This window comes from Ursus maritimus, unplaced genomic scaffold (genome assembly GCF_017311325.1).
Source record: "Ursus maritimus isolate PB19 unplaced genomic scaffold, ASM1731132v1 scaffold_17, whole genome shotgun sequence".
Classification (NCBI taxonomy): domain Eukaryota; kingdom Metazoa; phylum Chordata; class Mammalia; order Carnivora; family Ursidae; genus Ursus; species Ursus maritimus.
In genome coordinates this window covers 35,284,391-35,307,987 of record NW_024424119.1, presented here as the reverse complement: position 1 = coordinate 35,307,987, position 23,597 = coordinate 35,284,391, and the positions used below count along the sequence as shown (strand labels likewise).

Below are 23,597 nucleotides of genomic sequence, written 5' to 3'. Positions count from 1 at the left end.
CCATTTCTTCCAGATTGTCTAATTTGTTGGCATATAGTTGCTCATAATATGTCTTATAATTGTTTGTCTTTCTTTGGTGTTGGTTGTGATCTCTCCTCTTTCATTCATGATTTTATTTATTTGGATCCTTTCTCTTTTCTTTTTGATAAGTCTGGCCAGGGGTTTATCAATCTTACTAATTCTTTCAAAGAACCAGCTCCTAGTTTTGTTGATCTGTTCTACTGTTCTTTTGATTTCTATTTCATTGATTTCTGCTCTGATCTTTATTCTCTTCTCCTGCTGGGTTTAGGCTTTATTTGCTGTTCTTTCTCCAGCTCCTTTAGGTGTAGGGTTAGATTGTGTATTTGAGACCATTCTTGTTTCTTGAGAAAGGCTCGTATTGCTATATACTTTCCACTTAGGACAACCTTTGTTGCATCCCAAAGATTTTGAACAGTTGTGTTTTCATTTTCATTTGTTTCCATAAATTTTTAAAATTCTTCTTTAATTTCCTGGTTGACCCATTCATTCTTTAGTAGGATGCTCTTTAGCCTTCATGTATTTGAGTTCTTTCCAACTTTTGTGTTGTGATTGAGTTGGAGTTTCAAAGCATTGTGGTCTGAAAATATGCAGGGAATAATCCTAATCTTTTGGTACCGGTTGAGACCTGATTTGTGACCCAGGATGTGATCTATTCTGGAAAATGTTCCATGTGCACTCAAGAAGAATGTGTATTCTATTGCTTTGGGATGGAATGTTCTGAATATATCTATGAAGTCTATCTAGTCCAGTGTGTCATTTAAAGCCCTTATTTCCTTGTTGATCTTTTGCTTAGATCTGTCCACTTCTGTGAGGGGGGTGTTAAAGTCCTCTACTATTATTGTATTATTGTTGATGTGTTTCTTTGATTTTGTTATAAATTGGCTTATATAATTGGCTGCCTCCATGTTAAGGGCATACATATTTACAATTATTAGATCTTGTTGGATAGACCATTTAAGTATGATATAGTGTCCTTCCTCATCTCTTATTACAGTCTTTGGTTTAAAATCTAATTTGTCTGATATAAGGATTGCCACCCCATCTGTCTTTTGATGTCCATTAGCATGGTAAATGGCTTTCCACCCCATCAGCTTAAATTTGGAGGTGTCTTTGGGTCTAAAATGAGTCTCTTGCAGGCAGCATATTGACAGGTCTTGTTTTTTTAATCCAATCTGATACTCTGTGTCTTTTGTTTGGGACACTCAGCCCATTTACATTCAGAGTAACTATTAAAAGATATGAATTTAATGCCATTGTATTGCCTGTAAGGTGACTGTTACTGTATATTGTCTCCGTTCCTTTCTGGTCTATGTTACTTTTAGGCTCTCTCTTTGCTTAGAGGACCCCTTTCAATATTTCTTGTTGGGCTGGTTTGGTGATCACAAATTCTTTTAGTTTCTGTTTGTCCTGGAAGCTTTTTATCTCTCCTTCTATTTTCAGTGACAGCTTAGCTGAATATAGTATTCTTGGCTGCATATTTTTCTCGTTGACTGCCCTGAATATATCATGCCAGTCCTTTCTAGCCTCCCAGGTCTCTGTGGGTAGATCTCCTGCCAATCTAATGTTTCTACCATTGTAGGTTACAGACCTCTTGTCCTGAGCTGCTTTCAGGATTTTCTTTTTGTCTCTGAGATTTGTAAGTTTTACTATTAGATGTTGGGGTGTTGACCTATTTTTATTGATTTTTTTTGAGGGGGGTTCTCTGTGCCTCCTTAATTTTGATGCCTGTTTCTTTCCCCAAATTAGGGAAGTTCTCTGATATAATTTGCTCCAATATACCTTCTGCCCCTCTCTCTTTCTTCTTCTGGAATCCCAACTATTCTAATATTGTTTGTCTTTATGGTATCACTTATCTCTCGAATTCTCCCCTGGTGGTCCAGTAGTTGTTTATCTCTTCTCCTCAGCTTATTTATTCTCCATCATTTGGTCTTCTATATCACTAATTCTCTCTTCTGCCTCATTTATCCTAGCAGTTAGAGCCTCCATTTTTTATTGCACCTCATTAATAGCCTTTTTGATTTTGACTTGGTCAGATTTTATTTCTCCAGAAAGGGATTCTCTGGTATCTTCTATGCTTTTTTTCAAGCCCAGCTGGTAACTTTAAAATCATTTTTCCGAACTCTAGTTCTGACATCTTACTAATGTCCATGTTGATTAGGTCCTTGGCAGTTGGTACTGCTTCTTGTTTTTTTTTTTTTTTTTTTTTTTGAGGTGAGTTTTTGTTTTGTCATTTTGTCCCAAGAAGAATCGATAAACAAGAGAACAAAATGCTAACAGGGTAACAACGACCCCAGAAAAATATACACTAAACAAATCAGAAAAGACCCAAAGCTGGGGGTTGGGGGGGGAAGGAAAAAAAAAATAAAGAAGAAGAAGAAGGAGAAGAATATGATCAGGTTGGTGACTAGAACAGAACCATGCACTAGATTTTGGGTGTATTTTGGGTCTGTTAGAAGAAACTGCCTCCAAAAATTTTAAAGAAAGAAAAACTTATATGTACACAAAAATAAGAGTAAATACAGTGAAAGATGGAATATGACTGTAAAAATGAAAATTAAAAGATTTTAAAAAAGGAATTGGTAAGGTAAGAAGTTGGTTGAAAAAGGAAAGAAGAAAAAAAAGAAATCGAAAAAGGAAAGAAGAAAAATTTAAAAAATTAACTTTGAAAGACTAAAGAATCATGGCGAAAAAGCCATGAGTTCTAGGTGCTGTATTCCCCAAGTGCTGGAGTTTGGCAGTTCTTGTTGATCGATTAACTTGGTCTTGGCTTCACGTTCTTGCTGATCTTCTGGGGGAGGGGCCTGTTGCAAGGATTCTCAAAAGTCTTTGCCCCAGGCGGAATTGCACTGCCCTTGCTGGGGGCCAGGCTAAGTCATCTCCAGTTTGCTCAGCTTGACTTTCTTTCCTTGAAGGCTTTCCGTACAGCTTTAGAGGATGAGAATCAAAGTGGAGGCCTCCCAGTCTCCTGCCCCAGAGGAGCCAAGAGCTTGGGGCCCCCCACCTCAGTGTGCCCTCAGAGAAAAGCAGTCAATCATTCCTGTCTCCCTGAACATTTCTATCTCTGGCACACAACCCCGTTTGGAGTCTCCCAACCCAGTCGATTCCTGCCGGAGGCTCCTGTGTCACTCCTCCCCGGGGGGAGGAAGGGGAGTCTCCCTGGATCTGCCGTGGATCATGATTTATAGCCACCCCGAGCTGAGAGCCCACTCCTCTGCTCACTCTTTTTGGCCAGCTTCCCCACTCGGATACCTGGGAGCTCTGCCGCCCTCAGGCACCGCCAGTCTTTCTATGACCCCAAGGGTCCTGAGACCACACTGTCCCAGTGAGGGTTCCAACCCCCACCCCCACTTAGCCACCAGGTGAGGTCCCCTCACTGGAGAAGATGTCTAAAAGTTCCAAATTTGTGCTCCACTGCTCTATCAATTGCTGGTAGCTGGCTGATGGAGGCTCCCTCCCCCAGTGGTCTGTCTTCCCATATATTGCCACAGATTCACTTCTCTGCATGTCCTACCTTCCAGAAAGTGGTCGCTTCTCTGTCATAGAGTTGCTGCTGTTCTTTTCTCACTCTCCTGTTGAGTTTGTAGGTGTTCAGAATGGTTTGATAACTTTCTAGCTGAATTCCTGGGACCAGACGAAATTTCGGTCTCCTACTCCTCTGCCATCTTGCTCTAGTCCCTGGCAGTGCTTTATTTATGAACACCCTACTCCACAGGTAAGGAAAAGAAGACTCAGAGGGGGAAAGTGATTCTCCCATGGTCCCAATTCTAGTCAATAGTGGAGCCAGTGCTCTAAGACAGACACCTCAGATCCCAAGGGTTCGTATTACCATCTGCCCTCACCACATCCCTGAGAAGTGAGTTGGGTAGATTGTAGGACACAGGCTTGCAGAAGAATACTTTTGTTTTCAGAAAGCTTGAAAAGAATTGCATTAAAAAATAAAAAGACTCAGGCACATACCAAAGACTTTGAGGGTATAAACACCGCCTTGACCCAACTGAGCTACTAGTAAAATTCAGAGGTCCCCTTGGGCCACATCTCCTTTCAGAAATTGGCACTGATGTTCTCCTGCCTCACCCCTTAGTCATTCAGGCCTTAAATTCTTATTGAGCCCCTTTCCAATGGGCCAGTTGTGCTCAGAGTTGTAAGAATACCACAGGAAGCAGAAGAGAGCCCCTGCTCTCAAGAAGCAGTATTTCACGTTGTGTGGACTACCTCTGCTCCAGACTCTGCCTCATCTTGCATTTTCATAGTACACACTGCTCGTCTTCACCATATGAAGACCAAGGCACAGAAAGGCTGAAAACTTTTCCAAGCTTTCGAAGCAAATAAGAAAAGGACTTGGCACTCAAACCTGGCTCTGTTTGACCCTAGAGCCTGTACTGTGAGTTAAAGATCTTCTATTATGACACATTCTGTCTAAAGAAACCATGCCCTTTACATTTTTGTAGGGCCCAGCAGGAGAAAAATCAGTAGCTCGTAGATTCAGGGGCCAAACACATCACATTCTCTCTCTCCTATGTTCATCTGAAACCACTTTAAGGAAGAGGCCTCATTGGCCTCAACAGATGGGGAAGCAAAGATTCCAAACCATTAAGGACAACGATGACTTATATCAGTTGGGCACAGACCATGAGAAATGTACTGTGCTAAGTGCTAGCTTTCTGTATAATCTTCGTACCATGTGTGTGACTAATTCCAAGCTCCATGCCGTCCTCCTGCCCCAGGACGCCTCAATCATTTTGACATCTGGGTTAGCATCAGCAAGCCCATGGGGTGGCATCTCCTCTCTGAGGCAAATCTGAAAAAGCGGTGGGTGACCATTGACCGGGATCCACAGGGTTTGGATAAGTGTTTCCTCTCTTTGCCCCTTCACGACCTCCCTCTTCTTGCCTCAATACTATTCTTTCAGCAGCATCTCCTTGTCCAAAGTGCCCAGCGGCCTTCAGGTCCATGCCCCCGTCACGGACAGATGGACACAGAGAGGCAGGGCTTCCCAGCTGGACAGGCCACTGGCAGCCAGGGTCCTGGGGAGCCACGGATGGGCCCAGGCCTGCAGCCGCAGTCATCCAAACAGCCCCCTGGAGTAGGTTCTTTCAGCTTCGGGGAAAGGTCAGAATTTCAATCTTGTGTTTTCACACATCTTAAATGGATTTCGGAGCCACTGGCACTGCCCCGCTCCTCTCTCTAGACAATGTGGTTAAGCGGCTGTAGCGTTGCTAGAGGCTGCATTCCTCCCGCATTGTGATGTGGTTTTTGGAAGTCATGCATGCAGTTAGCTAAACCAAACTAAGCTGTTTCATTAATGGGAGCAAACTCAAGAGAGAAATTGTGAATAGGAACAAGGCAAGTTTGCTTTCCACCGCTAATTCAAAAAGCCAGATAATTAAGTAGGCGGAGAAAGGAAGTATCCCTTCTGATTCCAAGAGCTGGCTCTGTCTGTCTCCCCATTTCCTTTCTTTATTAGGTGGTGATGGTGGTTGTAGTGTGTGTGTGTGGGGGGGGGAAGTGGGGGTTGTGAGGGAAGTCCTAGCAAAAGATCTCTTACCCCAGACCCTCGGAGTAAGCTGTTTCTGTCATATGGAGAACATAGTAACTGTGTTCTGTTCTGTTCTGCTTCCCTGTCCCCTCCACTCGGGTCTCCGTGGCCCTCTGTAGCAGCTCCAAATCTCCACCTCTCGGCCAGCTCCTCCCCCACCTGGCACTTTGGATCCCACCTCAAAGACAAGGTTCATCATCATGAACTCAGTCCCCACCTGCGTCTTCCACCTGTGCATGCACACGGAGAGCACGTTCCTTTCCTCTTACTCCCCCCCCACCCCCCAGGAGGAAAGAGTCCCTCTCCATCTGCAAAGCCCATTGCTCTCCTGCGGGCAGGATCCGAGGATGAGTCTGCTTGCCAGTTACCCTGCCACTACCATGGCTCCTTCCCTCAGGATGATAAACATGTCCGACTCTCTCTTATTCCAAGAAAACGTTTTCCCTCAATCCTGCCTCTGGAGCAACCCTCCCCATCCTTGAGGCTTGCCTTCACCACTCTGCATCTTCACACAGTCTACCCCCTTGTCACCGCCACACATCTCCACTGCCATCACCGCCAGTTCTGGCTTCTGCTTCCCCTACCCCACACCCCCATTAGTCACCACTGATGCCTACTCTTCAGACCTAGCGGACCTCCCTATCCGTTTCCTCTTCACATCAGAGCAAGATGGCAGGGGGATGGCCAAAGTGACCTCTTAAGGAGGAGTGCTGCTTGTGTTCAGTGTTCTGATGTTTTTTCAGAGACAGCCTAAGGTTTCAGACAAAGACATTTTTCCTCTACTAAACTGCATATTTTTACTTAGATATTTAAAAAAGCAATCTCAGGCTCTGAAAGAAAATGTAACATTGATGCCAAATCAAATGAGAACTAACACTTGGTATCAACAGGAATATATTTGAATTTAAAAAGGCTAGCTGCATCTGACAGCAATGTGTCTCAGCTACTTCAAGTCTGAGCTGGGCTGGGGGGGGTGGGGAGGAGAAGAGTCTTCAATAAATGTTTATTAAGGCAGGGGACAGGTGATAAGTAGGATGACTGTAGAGCCAGGGAAGGCATCGCATCAGAAGTTACATTGAGGCTGGTCTTAAAGGGCAGGTAATTTGGGGGGAATAAAAGGAGTTCACTGAAGGCAGAGGGAACGGCATGTGCAGAGCAGGGTGTTTGGAAAAGAACTGACATTTTCAGGGAATAATGAGCACAATACCTCGAAGCGTCTTACAGTCTCTGTGACAAAGTGCTGTCCCCTGTCACACCCCTGGCCCTGAAATAGGGAGAGTTGCAAGGGCAGAGCATGTCCTATGGCAATGTTTGTTAAACCTAGGGCTAAAGACCCTCCAAATGTGCATTGGGAACCAATTTCTCATATGCTTTCCCTAAATCAAATGTCAGCTTTTCGACAGAGAAAAGGCGTTCACAATCAAGGCCGTCTTTCCCCAGGGTTGCCAGTACCCACAGAGGTAGCTAACGGTCCAGCAAGCCCCAGCACTTCCTGTGCTGCTCATCTTTCCCACATTGTACCTCTGGCCTCACTATTACATGAGGTGTCAGGAGGAAGGTGCCATGTTGGTCATTTGTTGTTACGTAGTGGCTAGCACCAAATATTTGCTCAAAAATGTTGGTTAGGGGCATGGGTGATGAGACCAGCATCTTGCGCTTTATGAAGAATAGAGGGTTTCTGTCCCCTCTACTGCTTCCAAAGGAAACTTCTACTACGTTCCTGATTGTGGTCAAGTTTGTCAGTTCATTGTGTCCTTCCTGTGCACACAGGTAGACAAGACGACACACTTCTCAGCTTTCTCCTGATTAGGTGGGGCCTTGGACCAGATCTAGCCCTTGAAGCAAGACATCTTAGAAGTGATGTATGCTACTTCCTGGGTGAGGCATATAAGTAAGTAGACCACCCAAAGCTCTCAACAATGATCCCAGTATTCATGTGTTGAGATGGCAGTATCAGATGGGGAAGCATGGATTCCTGAGTCACCAGATGGAGGCCTACCTCTATGGTTCCAAGGAGTTGCCTTGTTGCAACCCCTGCCATGATTAGTACATCAGTAAATTCTACTTCATTTCCACAAAACAGTGGGAATACGGGCTAGACATCAATTCAGTAAAAACACTGTTCATTAAATATTTGATGGTGGTGTAAGAGCTGTTTTGCAACGGTAAGTTCTATATTGCTTTCTCTCCTTTAGAAAAACACACAGAAGAAACTTCCCAACTTGCAGCTTTAGAAAAGTTGGAGTATCTCTTGAACATTTGGTAATAAAGTTACTAAGAATGTGATTGATCTTTCATTGCCCTGCCTACCAGGAAGCTCTGAGTCAAATATATGGCTTACGCATGACTCTTGGGATGCATTTTTTGCCAGTTCTCTACTATAATCACGTTGCTACTCAGTCCTCATTTTCCCTTTGGGTTCTGACTTATCTAGTTTCCCATTTTGTTTTATATGCTTTTAAGTGTCTTAAAAACTTTCCTCTGTGGAAGAGATACAAGAGGACAAGGAAGGGTGAGAACCAAATTTTTAGAATGAGCTCTGGACAAAAGATCCATGAACCTTTCTTCTCCTAACCCTGGTGAAGACAGTATAAATCAGCTCTGAGTTTAATAGTCAGTGCAGGATGCACAGTAAGATAGTTTGTGGCCGTGGTTGTGTCTTGCAGTTAGTTTAAAATAATTCCCCAGGGATTCAGGGTCCCCAGATGACATTTAATCACTAGTACTTCCTCTTTCTGAAGCTTCATCCACCATTTTGATTTACATTTTTGATGGAAAACCTTCCCTCCATAAAATTCCAATTGGTGATAAGTATCTGATGCAGAAATGTTAACTTTTAAGATCCCAGCTCACACCTCACTGTAATATGACCTTTGCATATCTGTGTAGATTCAATGGCTTGAATTAGCTCTCATGTACATGCACTGAAAGACAGTGCTGTGTTGTTATTCCTACATTTCATATCTGAGATCATATCTGTAAATGATCTACAACAGATGCACATAGACACATGTGAAAAAAATTCTTTATTAATTTCTCACATTTCATTACAAAAATGTATGTTGCAAACAACTTGAATAACCTACTTGTGTGTTTTTGTTGTTTTTAGAACCCTTGGCTTCAAGAACTCAGGCTCTCCCTCTCTCCTATCAAGTATAGGGAAACACTGATTATTGGAGTCAAGAGGTTCTCATTTTGCTATTTATCTTCTTCTCTCAAGCTCTGAAAAAAAAAATGTCCTCTGTATAAATTAAACAAAAAAAAAAGTTGTAAAGTCTATGTCATTACAGTCAACAGAATTATAATAATGCATCCAAAATGTGCGGCCACAAAATATCAGGTATATGTTTGAAAACAGAAAAAAAATGACATTCTAGCCCTGTTAAAAGGATAATGGTCCCATATTTTTATTAACAGGTTAGCAAAACAAAATCCAATGGATTACAATATTTACATGTTATTTGAAAAATAAAGTAGTGATAAAAGCATGTCACAATTATTTTCTTTTTTTTTTTCCTTTTACTTTCTTTCTCTTTTTTTTCTTTTTTTTTTTGTTGTTTTTTTGTTTTTTGGTAACCATTACAAACACCCAATCCAGGTATGGAACTGTTTAATACATTTGAAATGAGGCCAATTAAAAACAAATATGGACACAAAATGTTATCTTTGTCTAGATCACACTTTCCCCATTTTCTGGTTTCCACATGATGGCCCCCATCCCTAAAAAAAAAAAAAATTAAATTAAAACAAACTCCCTACAAATAAAATTTATTAACAGCAAGAAAATAAAAGAAGAACATGCTTTTCAAGTAAGCACTTATTCCACAAATGCAATATCTTTCCATGGATTTTATTTGAAGCTGTGTGGGACACTGTCATTTCAGCAATTCCCTGTCCCTTTCTTCCCTCCCCCTCCCACAACCCTTCCAAGTAAAAAAACAAAACAAAACAAACCAAAACAAAACATGAAAACCAAAGGACTCACACACGCACACGAGCACACACGCATCCAAGTTCACACGCACACAGACTTCACTATAACCTAGGCTTCAAGGAAAGTTCTTTTCTACTTTTTTGGAATGAAACCCTTTGTTCACAATCAGAACATATTATAAATGTAGACTTAGATTTAGTCTAAGCTGCTCCTTCCTGAAAAAGCTAATATGGGGAAACAGAGCAGCTGGCAGCTAGATTAAAAAAAAAAAAAAAAAAGTAGTTCTCCAGGCTCCTTGTAGGATATAAGTATTTCTTGTCCACTCTCACCAAAGGGATGGGATTCTAGCACATCCCCTTGTCCCGCAAAATAAATGAAAAACCCTCCCCCAAACACAATGCAAACAAAAACAGAACACAGATTTTAAAATCACACACAAAAGCCAGCCCATCCTAACAGAAATTATTTGTGTGAGACGGATAATGTGTTAATTTGACGAGCAACAAAAGGGTGAAGAGGACTTCCTCGTCTGGCCCACAAGCTGCATAGCTGTGCCAAAAAGTTTGGTTCTTTAGTTAAATTAAGAAAAAAAAAGTTAACTTCTTTGTTATTTCCATGTTTAAAATAAAAACATTCCTATTCACAAAAAAACTAAATCTCCCTTGCCCCCAAAATAAAACAATAACAACACGCACACAAAAAACAATTTATGTGAAAACTGAATTGTGCTGTGTTTGTAACACTTAAATTGATAGAAAATAAACATATGGCAAACAAAACTCCACAGTCACCGTAAAATTAGCTCACATGAATCTACCAAATTCTAAATTATAGTTGAACACTAATAAACAGCTTACCTGGAATAAAGGATGACAATTCACAAACAGTTATCTAATAATTAAAGTCTGTTTCTTTTTTTTGTTTTGTTTTTTACTAAAATAATTAAAAAAATCACAGTATTTTAAGAAATAAAACCCACGTGGGGATTTTAAGCACAATTTGTGTTCCTTTCTTTAAAACTCTCTTTTTTTTTCTCCATTCACCGTCTTGCCCAGCAGTTCTCTCTACATTTAACCACGACGACGACAGGTAGTACTGACAAATGCAGAGAATTCCCTTGGTTAAGTTTGAGGTACTAGGAAACAGGTGACTGTTTTATGCAAAGCAGTTTTTTGTTTTCTGTTTTTGTTTTTTTGTGGTTTTTTTGTTTGTTTGTTTTTTTTCCCAAAGCGGCTGCAGTTAGGTCTTGAAAAAGCTTATGGTATTAAAACTAGAAAAACGCACCAAAAGATGTGCGTCAAAAAGTTGTTCCCCTAAGAGAAGTCTTCTACTGTCATGGAGCTTCTGTTTCCACATCCCGTCCAAGACCGCCACAGAGCACACCGTGCACACGGGAGGTGCTTCCATATTCCACAACAAATGACACTTCCATGATGAAGATCCGGAAGAAAAGGTGTAGTGATGGAAAAGGAGCCACATATTCCAACCATTTAAATAACTTTAATTTACATACTCACTCACACAGGTACCAGTGCTTTGAAAATAGATTGTTCAGTCCTAAAAAGCAGCTTTGTTCTGTCTTCTTTTCTGTCCCCCCCCTTCTCAGCCCAAGCTGGCCCTCCCAGTTTCTCATCACGGTTCAAGTACGGTTTGATTAAGAATTTCACCAAACGCTTATTCATTTTTGGCCTCTGCATTCTCCAGGAGAGATTTGTCAGCAGCTACTACACAGATGGCTACTGTTTCATTCTTTAGGGAAAAGTCTATCCCGATTGCCTCGTCATCTTCCTTTTCCTCTATAGAGGGCATCTTAATACTGTCCTCCACACTCTCTTTCAGGTGGATTTCTTCTCTGCTCACCTGCTTGGTGTCATTCAATGCCCTGGAAAAAAGTTGATGGGAGAGACAGGTAAGTATGCATTTTTTTCTAATTAAACCAAAAAGTGTCCTACTTCCCTGATCCTAAAAAGACCTTGGGGGCTTCCTGTGCATAAGTGCCATGAATGTAGGACTGAATTGCCAGTGATTTATCCTTGCTACATGTTATGCTTAGGTCATGTCTTTCTGGCATCTTATTAAAGATGTGAATCTACAAAAGAATCCATTATTATGCTATGTTTTAATTACACCATGTGTAATGTGGACACATTAACATAATCATTTTATGTTCCCTTGTCTACTGGGTCAGTCATAGGCCACAAGTGGTAGGAGCAAGAACTGTCTTTTGCTCAAGCTCATCCATGGAACCCACAAGTTTGGAGATTGGCCATATTTAATAAGACTGAAAAGAGGAACTTGGGTAAAGATTTAATGGACAGGTCCAGAAACAAATCAGAGAAACAAAGAGCAAAAACCTGAAGATGGAACCCATGTCTTGGGAAGCTTAGTTATCTTCTCTGAAGTTTAGATGTTTGGGGCTTCTGGGGCATTTTCTGCTAGAGGACCAACTCCTAGGTTCTCTGTATCTTGTGGGCTAAGAGTGCCTTGTCTAGGGGACAATTTTATTTTCAAGGATCTTGTAAGTGTTTTGCGGGTGTGCCCCCACCTACCTGGGAGGCAGGCAGAAGCTGGCTCTGTCCCCGAGGCAGAGCATTGAAGGCACCAAGAGGTGCGAGGGCATGTTCAAGGCCACTCAGGGAATGAGTCATCACAGAGGCAGGAACAGAAGCCAGATCTTTTGACCCCGGTCCACGCTCTATCAGAGAATGTCATGCTAATGAAAGCTGAAGGGACACTGGCTGGAGAATAGCACTAAACTTCACGCGAGGGCTTGGGTGAGATTTGTCATTCGTAAAGATGATTTTTCCTCATTTGACTTGTGTCTGGGTGACCACTTAAAAAACCAACAGAAAAGAACAAAACCTAGTTCCTGACAACTGCCTCTCCTCCCATGCCCAGAAGTGTGACATAGAGGGAGGGGTCTATGGATTGTCAGGGGAACCAAAAAACAAAACCAAAAACCCAAAAAACCAAAAAACAAACAACAACAAAACAAAAAGCTGTTCTTCCCTGCCACTTCTCACTTCTCTGGGCAAGTGATGGCTTGGGATGGCTCAACTTACATGCCGTGTCTCAGCACGTGCCTTTCCCACTCAGAGCCCTGTGAAAACGCCCGTCCGCAAAATTCACACGGAAAACGCTTCTCGGTGTTAATAGCAGCCCCACGGTCGGAAAATCTCATCAGATCTGTGAGGAGAAAGCAGAAGTGTTACCTGTGTGCTCTGGGAGGAGGTGGAAGAGGTGAGTCCACAGTCACAGGAAACCTCCTCTCCTACCTTCACTTGTAAACCCATCCATGAAGGCAATTTCCAGATTCCTTACTCTTTCTCCAACCGGCTTCTCACCTAAGAGTGTTTCTTGGCTAGTTCTCAAGAACCGCTCCTGGTTCCCAGGCCCCCAGCGTCCCCATGCCTCCTCATGGCCCCAGCTGCTTCCATCACAAATAATCTGGGGCTTTCTGGCCCGAAGAACCCCTTCTGTCCATTCCAACAGTGTCTCAGCAGGTTTATCTACCGCCTCTCTTCCTTCTGGGATGCTCTGTCAGTGCCTCCCGGGTTAGCACCTATTCATTTTCTATCCGACACAGGTTTATCCTTGCTCACTAAAAAGAATATAGAGGCACCGGGGCTGGTTCCGCACAGCAGACCTTCAGAGTTTCGGCTCATTGCAAGGAAGGCCGGGGGCTCACAACTTGCGCTCACCCGTCACGGATGTCATAATCAACACCTCACAGGGTGGCTACGAGCCCTGAATGAGATCTGCAAGCGAAGAATCTACAGTGAACGAGAATCCTGGACAACAGGGAGGCTGGTACGTGAAAGCATGTCCTCAGCTGGTGAGGGACCCTGGCTGGCTGCCCGGCATCTACTCCTCAATCGGTGGTACTCATGAATGTGGGGATATAGACATTTCTGGACAGGCCTGTTGTAAACATCAAATATTGACTGTCGTTTTGTTTTCTCCATGGCGCTGGGCACATGCTAGGAGTCTGATAAATGCGAATTGGCTGGCTAATTGTTTACAGACCACTCCTCCTGGCAAACTCAAAGATGAGAGCTCACATGGCCTTTGTGTTCTCCTGAGTCCCAGGCCCATATGTCTTTCATTATACCACAGAGGACCCATCTTCCCATGGGGCATAAACAGCAGGACTGAGACAGGCCTGCGGCCACGCTGCAAAGCAAGGGCAGTGGACAGGGAAATGTCCCTCATCTCTACATATCTGATCATTCTGTGCCTGTCCAGACAAGATGGTACAGGAGGATGTCTCCTGGTTAAATACTCCATCTAATAAAATCCTCAGGATGATGTTAACAGGATAGGTGTCTCTGCGCTGCCTTAATCTTTAGCACAAAAAGCTATGTGAATGGGGCCAGTTTTAACAAAAGATGAAACATTTTCTCACAAATTAAGAAGATCACCACACAAGCCATTAAAAATAATTGCACAGACTATCTTCCTTGATTCTTTTCATTGGAAATGAGACAGCACCATCTGCTCTGCGCATTAATTCCTTAGCAGGGATTATCTTGGGCAAGAAATCAACAGAATGCCTTCCTGACTCCTCCCAACTGCATAATGAGAGGGGGTGGGGAAGATTCTGCTTGGGTTAATTTTGATTTCTTCATGCCTGGCTTCTTCCCTTTCAAATTCCCTCTGAGCTGCCTAGGCAGGACCTGCAGCGTGGCCACGGTCAGTCTCCTCTCCAGTTCCCGTGTTGGAAAGGGTACGGGGACTGGGGGAGCTACAAGGACGTGAGCCCCCCAGACTGAGTGTGTCTGATGGAAGTCTACATTGCCAACGAGGGGCATGCTCCTGGCACATTTGCTCCTTTACCCTTAGGAAACATGAAACCAGTCATCTATTCTTTCCAATGGCTCATGCTGTTTCATCCTCAAAGGAGGAGGCCAATCATTACCTGTCACACATCAAATAGCTCTCCATCAGCCCTGAGAGCTGCACTAAAGCCACCTCCTGCTCTACTCCTAGAAGACAGACCGTCTGGCAAAAACACCCCGAGGCTATTGTGTGCCATTTCTTCTTGTTGGCAAGAATATACCTAGATGGTGGAAAATTGATTCAAAGGAGATGAGACAAAGGAGGCTGTTCTTTCAAGAATCGCGAGGGGGATGGGGGTGCAGGCTTGTAAAGCCCATTAGCATCACCAGAAGTTACTCATGTAAATCCCCTACCCTCAGAGAGAGGAGTACATGCTCCTACACCCCAAGACTTTTTCCCCCATGTGGTTAGGCTCACAAGTGTGGATTCTGCACTTTCTGGTGAGAAACAATCAGATACCATGAAATTCTATCCAGTCAAACCGAACTGGTCTGATGCCCAGTGCCCATGAGAAGGGGGCAGTCAAGCTGGGCAAGCAAGGGAATTTGCCTGGTGCCCCCCAATCCTTAACCGCCATCCATTTTTCTAATTTGCAATGCTTTCATTTTGGAGGAATCACAGAGGAGGGGAAGACTAAAAGGGGTTCTTGCCTCTGCCATGCTTATAACCTCTAAAATCATATGTGCTCAGCTTCAGAGATTAAAAAAAGTCATAGCATCCAACGAGGAATAATTTATTTCCTGGAGAGGAACAGCAGGGCACAGAGCATCATGAAGCAAAAGGAGCCTCTGTACCCTCTGTCAAAAGCATCCTCTTCCAGAGAACTCTGGTAACAGTGCACAGACGTTAAAGAATTCATCACGAAGAACATATTTGTGAAATGTTTAAAAAAAAGGAAAAGAAAAAGAAAATTAGGAACCATGCTTCCTTAGATCATAGCCATTTTCCTTGCAAGAAATGGATCACTATGGCCTCTTCTAATAAAAGTTGAAACTTTACAAGGGCAATCAACCTAGATGGTAGGATGTGTTCTTTGTCCGTTCATTTTTCAGGCTGACCATGGGCATGGGGGCTTTGCAGAGTCAGCAGTCCCCACTGCTGTGTTCCCTGGGGGTTGAGGGGCCCAAGTGGCCCCTCACATTGCAAACCTGTGGTCTCCTGCTATGGTGTCATGGTGGGAATGGAGTGGAAGTGGGGCAGGTCAGGAAAAAGAACAGGGAGAACCTTCAAGGGAAATGGCCGCCAGATAGGCTTTTGTCGGCCTGCAGATGGAGCAAGGAGGAAAAACAAAGATATTCTGCAGAAGTGCACCTCAGAGTGAGGCCTGAAGGGGATTCAGCGTTAGGTTCCCTTCCATGAAGAACATTCCATTGCCCAAAGTGCTGGGGAAATGGGATGTAGTGCAAAGAGATCTTGCCTCTGGAGCCAAAAGACCTAAATTAAGCCTCCAAGGTATGACGTTTTTTTCTTTCCTTTGAATGAGCTCTTGAATTTTCTGGGCCTTTATTTCCCCATTTATAAAATGATAACAACACCATGTACATTGCAGGGTTATCATTTATGCGGCAGTGGTTACTATGTTCCAGGAGCTGGGCTGGTGTCTTGTACATGGTCTCATTCAAACCTTCCACAACTCTAAGAGGTAGGTGATATTATTGTTTTAGATGATGAATGCACATGGGATAAAATACTTCACCCGAAGTCACAGGGCTAGTTTAGTAGCATAACTGGGAGCCAAATCCAGGCAGGCCATCTGCAGAACACTTTACAATTTATAGAAGATTAATGAAAAAGGGTCATATAAAACCCACCAACACCGGATCTGGCACATAAGGGAGCTCGATGCTGGTAACTAACATCATTCTTCTCATATCTATAATGTTTATTTTTCACGTTTGTTATCCATGTGCTTTTAATGAATCTGCAATAACTAACCTAACAGGTCCCAAACCCATATTCTTATATGCACCGTCCTGGGATTTCCACAATGTTCTATGTTGAACAATACAGAACACCAATTCTAGACCACATAAATGTATGCCTACAGCTAAACATACTTCTGAAAAACTTTATTTTGAAAGTAATTATAGACTCAGAGGAAATTGGAAAAATAGTACAAAAATCCCATGAAACGTTCCCTGTAAACACACGGTTGAATGAAAACTGTTGGCCTCTTTCTCCCTCTTCACAAAGCAAAAAGGGCAGCAAGGGGGTTAAGAAAAGGGTCAGGCAGGGGCGCCTGGGTGGCACAGTGGTTAAACGTCTGCCTTCGGCTCAGGGTGTGATCCCGGTGTTGTGGGATCAAGCCCCACATCAGGCTCCTCTGCTATGAGCCTGCTTCTTCCTCTCCCACTCCCCCTGCTTGTGTTCCCTCTCTCACTGGCTGTCTCTATCTCTGTCAAATAAATGAATAAAATCTTAAAAAAAAAAAAAAAAAGAAAGAAAGAAAAGGGTTAGGCAGAGGAACTTCTGGAAAAGCTCAGGGCTCAAGTCCTTTGCAGCCCCCCACCGCCCCTCACACAGTCTCAATTTTACCCCAGCAGCAGCAATATTACCTAAGTTCTCAATGGGAAGTTCATTCACATTCCCCCATAGCTTTACAGTGTCCTTTGTCTCACTGTCTCACTGTCCTTACTATAAGATTCCCTAGGCACCAGTTTTCCTTATTAAAAACAAATCAGCCCCATATATTTTTTTAACAAACATATAGCTATAGTTAGAAAATGTCTGTTTTCCTTGGAGTTCCTATAGCCGGTAATAGTTCACGAAGACGTGGCCCCTGACATGTTTCTTAAGTCCGTCTGTTCTGCTACTTAACTAAGAAGGATCATTCCTTCTGTTCCTGCTCCAACAAGCTTCTGCCTCCCTTCTGTCTCACCACGGACGTGCTAGATGCCATCTGGGCCTCTGAGGGCAGGGCTGAGACTAACCTCTGTCATCAGCCTTGCTGCTCACTTCTTCTTCCTTGTCGTCATCCTCACTGCTGGAGCTCTCCATCTTTTCCTTCATCTGTTCCAGCTGATCCAAGTTAACCCGTCCAACCAGCTCAAAATTACGGCTCACCTGAAAAAGGTCCAAACAAATAATAGAATCATGAACCACAGACCGAACAGGGCTCTCCCTGGGGGAGAGATCTTTCCACCACCATTTTCCCTTGACTGTGTTTTTGGAACCAGGACCAAAAACACCAGTGCCTAAGAGGTTCTTTTCTTTAGACTGCTCCAAAGGTGGACCTGTCTTTTACCCCCATGTTCCAGCATTTTTAACCAATACTGGACCTTCCTTACCAAATGCAGTAAAAAATACGAGCTCCAGTCAGCAGGAAATCAAAGTATCACAAAGCCTGGGGTATAGAGTAGGGGTCCAATAATGCTTTTTGCATTGAATTCAAAGGTGTAACTTTTGTAAACTACCAAAGTTTCAAATACCTCTGGAAGTGAAGAGGCTCTGTAAGTATCCTAAAAACTAGCATGAGTCACAGCCTTCTTCTCCATGATGCGGGCTGCCCCAGCTTAGGCCAGATGACAACTATCTGACTCCCGACTCCATAAATGGAAGACAACACTGTTACTGTGAGTGTTACTGTTTTTGAAGCTGACCATAACCTATCCATTAAGGCTGGGATTACCTGAGAAAAAATCTAGATGGGTAACCCCTGAAAGCCCTCTAAGTGTTAACTATGGCTGATTTTTATTTATGTAAAACGTGATTAGAGTAATGTGGGAATCCACGCTTTCCTCCAAATAATGCCCAAGGGAAATAAAAATCCACACTAGGAAAACTTTGTAATGATGCTACGTTTAGGGGTCTCACATCAACAGTAGCATAAAATTCACCTTCCTGACCCATCTATTTTCAGAATCTCTCCAGTTGTGTGCATAGAATTATCAGGAATGACAGGTTAGCATGGACTCAAGCCAACAAAATGTCTCAAGCCAATCAACAGCAATGGGCTTATTCCTCTGTGGAAGGCACTGTGCTCCCCCTGTTGGGGGTCAGGAAACGGACCCACAAAGATGAAGGAGACCCAGTCCTGGCCTCCAGAGGCTCCCAGTTTAGTTGAAGAGGGAAGGCGGACATCACTAATTAGATTCCAAGGTAGATTTCCATAGCTACTACGGTGGAGATAGAGCATATTGAGGGCACAGGAGAGGAAAGGGAGAATTTACAAGATAATCCCAAAATACTCTCTGGGACCAGACTGGAACAAAGACTTGCTGAGCACCACCAATTCCATATGCCTGGCAGATGGGAACATCCTCATCAACTGTGACAAATGGGAGGGAAAGAGACTCAGAGTACCAGGGCCAATAGACAGTCCTGTGAAAAGCCTTAATATTGCCCCGACAACATTCTGTAGAAGGGAGGCAGCATGAAAAGGAGAAAGAAAACTCAGGATAAGAGCTCTTTTAAAATGAGAGAAACGATGAATTGATCTAACTAGGATAACGCAATCCAGGGAATCAGTTAACACTTGACTCTGAAAACAAGTCAACAGGAGGGAGGAGAGACATTTTTGTGGATCACAGTGTAAGCACTCAGGGAAGGCAAGGTCTTCTTTTGGTCATTTGCAAAATTAATTAAAAATTAATAGACTGAGGTGCGAAGGAGGAAGAGTTGAGTTCAGAATCTTTATTTCTCTTTCCTCCCTCCTAGGAGTTCACAGTAACAGTCTTCAGAGAGCTTTTGTTGGCAGCACCTTCCTATCTGGATTTATCTATTATGCCTCACTCCTACAGACCCATATTGACTTTTCTTTATTTGTTTTTATGACATAAAAGCAAAAAGAGCACAAGAAGCATGGACTTTGAAGTCTGACAGATCTGAGTTCAAGTTTAGAGTTTGCCATTAACCATGCGATTGTGGGTAAGTTGCTCCGTGTCCCTGTTCATAAAAGGGGGTCAGCGTGCTACCTGAAACACAATAGTTCCCCAAAATGTCGTTTCCTTCTCCTTTCTGGGAATGTGGCCTTTTCCAATTTTGGCTTTTGGAAACGCTTATAACAAGCATCGTAAATGCATATTTATGAAGTTATGTTTAGCCACAAAGTCTACACTTTAACCAAATAGCATTTATGATAAATATTTGAATAAAAGTTTTCTGGGTTGCCAGTTTTTCAGGAAAACGAGGCAAGGTTCCAATTTACCTAACTTTGAAATATGTGTGAAGTAACACATCCTTAGGTGACCAATATATAGAAGGGAGCCTTTTCTGACCACCTCTATTCCCATCTCTAGCCGGGCATCAGCAGGTGTGCGCCAGAGACGTGAGGGGTGTCCTCTGCCAGAAAACGAAAACAACAAAACCAAGAAAGGTCAAAAAGAATCCTCAAATGCCTTCTTTAATCAGTATGTATTCATTCGTTCACTTATTCGTTCATTCATTCCTTCCTTCCACAACGATACCCCCACACCCTGGACCCCATGCGAGGTATAAGAGCCCCTGCTTCTCAAGGAACTCATGGTGACAGAAGGAGATCTGTCACAAAACCAAATGTTATTTTTTTCTTTTCCTCCTTCTGGGTTTTTTTTTTTTTTTTTGAGGCCTGTATTTGCCCATTTTCCCATCACCATCATCCCTTCATTGGAAAACATTTTGGATTCTGCACAATTTTAAAAGAGTACGTGACATTTCCACGGTATGACGTTCATCGGGGGCTAACCCAGGATTTATGTGTCCTGAAGATTTCTAAAATCTTTGTTAGGTAATTAAAAGATTTAAAAGCAAAAACAAAAAATCTTGCTATTTAATTAGAAGATTTTAAAATAAAAACCCTTTACAATGTTGGGTTCTTACTGAACTTCAAATCCACATCGGCCATCCCATATTAATCTTAATACAAAAGGAAGACTCCTTGCTGCATTTATTTATTTATTTATTAGAGAGAGTGAGAGTGAGCTCATGTCTGAAAGCAAGTGCAGGGAGGGATGGAGGGAGAGGGAGAGAAAGTTTAGCAGACTCCTCGCTGAGCTCCAATGTGGGGCTTGATCCCATGACCCTGAGAACATGACCTGAAACCAAGAGTCAGACGCTGAACCGACTGAGCCACCCAGGGGCCCCCTCTTTGGGGCATTAAAATTTTTTTTTTTGAACTATTATTTGGAATTTTAACTATTTCTCAAAGATAGCAGGACTTTATCATATTTCTTTTTTTTTTTAAATAGTGATTTTAAAAATTGAGGCATAGTTAACATAGAATGTGACGTTAGCTTTGGGCATACCATATAGTGACTGGTTTCTACACTATGCTCTGCTCACCGCCAGTGTAGCTACTACCAGCCCATCACTATCACAGTACCACTGACTGTATTCCCCATGCGGTTCCTCTCCTCCCTGTGACTGACTCATTCTATGACCAGAAGCCTGTATGCCCCTCTCCCCTTCACCCACTGCGCCCATCCCCCACCACCCTCCTCCCTGGCAACCATCAGTTTGTTCTCTATATTTATGGGTCTGTTTCTGCTTATTTGTTTGCTTGTTTTTTAGATTCTACATGTAAGTGAAATCATTTGGTGCTTGTCTTTCTCTGTCTGACTTATTTCACTAGCATCATACCCTCTAGGTCCCCCCTTGCTGCACTGTGGAGCCGCCATCTCTCACCTGGAATAAGGCAAGCCTCCCCCTCTCCCAGCATCCCTTCTTGCCCCTTCTTGCATCTATGCTCCAGTGTGGTCTGAGAGTAAAAATAAATATGTAAATCTACTCATGTCAGTTTCTGCTTGCCCTGAGGATAAAATCTGAATTTCTCACCGTAGTTAGAAATGGCCAGCTATCTTCTTACCCTGGCCCACCTTCTACAGCCCACTGCTGCCACCCTGAACCTCCTTATGTTCCCAGGATACGCTGTGCTCCTGACTTTGCGCCTTTCTCTGCGCATGCCACTTTGCCTGAAATTCCACTGCCTCGTTCATGCGGTGACTCCTGTCTTCCAGCCTTGCTTCCGTGTCACTACACCTGGGGGACCTTCCCTAAATTCCTTGTTGGTTAATTATCCTTACTCTATGCTTCCACCCGCTCTCCCCTCCCCTTTTATAACTCATCCCACTCGGCGGTTCATTGTTTATGGCCTGCCGCCCCCACTGAACTAGCTCCATGAGGACAGCCAGCGGCTCTGTACAGCTCGTTCACAGCTCCACGGCCAGTGCGTGTCTCCGCCAGAGTTGGCGCTGCGCTCACCCGCTGCCAGCTGCATGCCGTCCTTCTAACTTAATAGATCCTGCTTTCCTATACAGGTCACAAAGACTGGAAAACAGAAAAAGCTTCAAGTCCAACTACCTACACGCAACTGTCAACGAGGTATTGTATTTCTGTAATCCTGTTCTTTCTGCATAGATTATTTAATTGCTGTAATCATATTGAAACACACAAGTGGGTATCCTGCTTTTTTTTATGCCCGGCATGGTATAAATATCATTCTCTGTATAAATATCATTTTTAGTCTCTATATATGTATCTTATCAAGTAAATAATATTATAGTTTATCTGACTCCTCCCATAAGAGTTTAACTTTGGCTGTTCCTGGCTTTTCACTATTAAAAATGCAGCAATAAATCTTACTGTATGTAAATTACACAGTTTCCTTCTTTCATGTTTAGCTTTAATTTTATAGGCTAAATTTCCAGACGTGAAATTACAGGATCAAAGTCAAAGGCCATGGACTTTTATTCAAGTTCCAATCGATGTCTGGGTTGGCTTCTCAAGTGAACACACCAGTAAGTTACTTTCTGGACCTGGAGGTTGGTGGGTAGCTGGTGCAGAAGACTTATTGAGGGAAATTCACTTCTTTCTCTGGAGGCGCACAGAAATGTATTACCTTGTTTCCCAAAAGGCCCACAAGAGAGGGAGAAACAGCAAGGCTAAGAGTTTGAGATTTAGAACCTGGCTCCTCGCAGACTTTGGAAGGCAAAAGTAACCATACATGAGCTTGAAGGTTGGACTGTTCAAATATAATCCCTCAGACTATAAAGCTATATATAGTTCCTTATATCTCGTGTAAGTTATTTGTGATTGCCCGCAAACCCAAAGTCCCCTGTGAAGGCCACTCGCCACTAAGAATGTGAATGAGGTGCCAGCAACAGCACGCTTTCCCCGTTAACGCAGGAGAGCTGGCGCTGTAAACCCTCCCGTGCTCACGCTGGATACTCAAGCTCCACAACTGTGTTTGTCTTTTTGTTTGTTGGTTTTTAACCATTCAGCAAAATGAATGAATTTCCCTAGCATATGAATGGATTTCCATACTTGAGGCTTATTCTACAGGGAGAAGCATCCGTGATTTACAAATACTACCAAGTTGAACGTGCATTTTCATACTATGGTGGCAAACCCAGTCTTACAAAGACGGGTGTAAACCTGCTGGCTAACGAAGGCAGGAAATCGGACACCCCTGTCCGCAGATTACTTAGCAGACATTAAATGGGGGAGACTGTGATCCAGAAGAATCCCTCCATGTTTCCAGAGCTCGCCCTGCTTCTCACTTAACACCTGTACCTTCTAAAGGGACATGCTGTCAGGCTGCGCATATCACCTAATATTGTCTGTTCGTGTGAAAAAGAAAGGCCAGAGTGAACATCTTTACTTCCAGAAAAAGTGACACCAGAGAACACGGAAAAACTGCCTCTTACATCAGAAATGCCCATCTTGGGCCTACACCGAGGATGTGTAGCGCTGCAAAGATTTTAAAGGCCTTACAGCACGGGCGAGCAAACTCTCTGCAGAAGGCCAGAGAAGCAGGTACTCTGGGCTTTCTGGACCGTCTAGTTTCCGTCACAGCGCCTCACCTGCTGCCGTAGCTTGAACGTGGCCACAGACAGTACGGAATGGATGAGCATGGCTGTGTTCCGAGACCGCCGCATTTACGGATGCTGGAGTTTGGAATTCATATAATTTCACGTGTCACGAAAGAGTACTCTCTTGATTTTCTTCAACCATTTAAAAATGTCACAACCCTTCTTAGCTGGTGGGCCACAGAAAAATGGGCAGGTGGCTGGATTTGGTCCATGAACCAGAGTTTGCCAACCTCTGACTACCAGGTGGGCTACCCAGTGATCTTTGCCTATCTTTGAAAGTCAGAATGAATGAAATCAGAGAGGAGAAAGCAAAGCATTGTCTCTATGATTTCATATAGGAAGAAGACGGTCAAGGGTGCAGGTAAAAATCTTGAATTCTCGGATCAGAGCATTTCGACCAGAGCTCCTGTAAAAGCTTCTAGAAGGGATATTCAGCTAAGCATATGAAAGTTCTATGGGAGATAAGCCACGACACCATATC

General features: G+C 43.3%; 1 protein-coding gene across 2 annotated transcripts in view; it reads right to left on the bottom strand.

The window, feature by feature from the left end:
- Window positions 1–8,570: 8,570 nt before the first annotated feature.
- Window positions 8,571–23,597, bottom strand: part of ZNF462 (zinc finger protein 462) — a 79,983-nt gene continuing 64,956 nt past the window's right edge. For both annotated transcript variants that reach the window (XM_040631679.1, XM_040631680.1), the window contains exons 10-12: window positions 17,261–17,393; window positions 12,554–12,677; window positions 8,571–11,373 (exon numbers count right to left, since the gene is read on the bottom strand). In XM_040631679.1, the coding sequence (XP_040487613.1) occupies window positions 11,166–11,373; window positions 12,554–12,677; window positions 17,261–17,393 (465 nt within the window). In that variant the 3' untranslated portion in view covers window positions 8,571–11,165. The remainder of the gene's footprint in view (window positions 11,374–12,553; window positions 12,678–17,260; window positions 17,394–23,597) is intronic.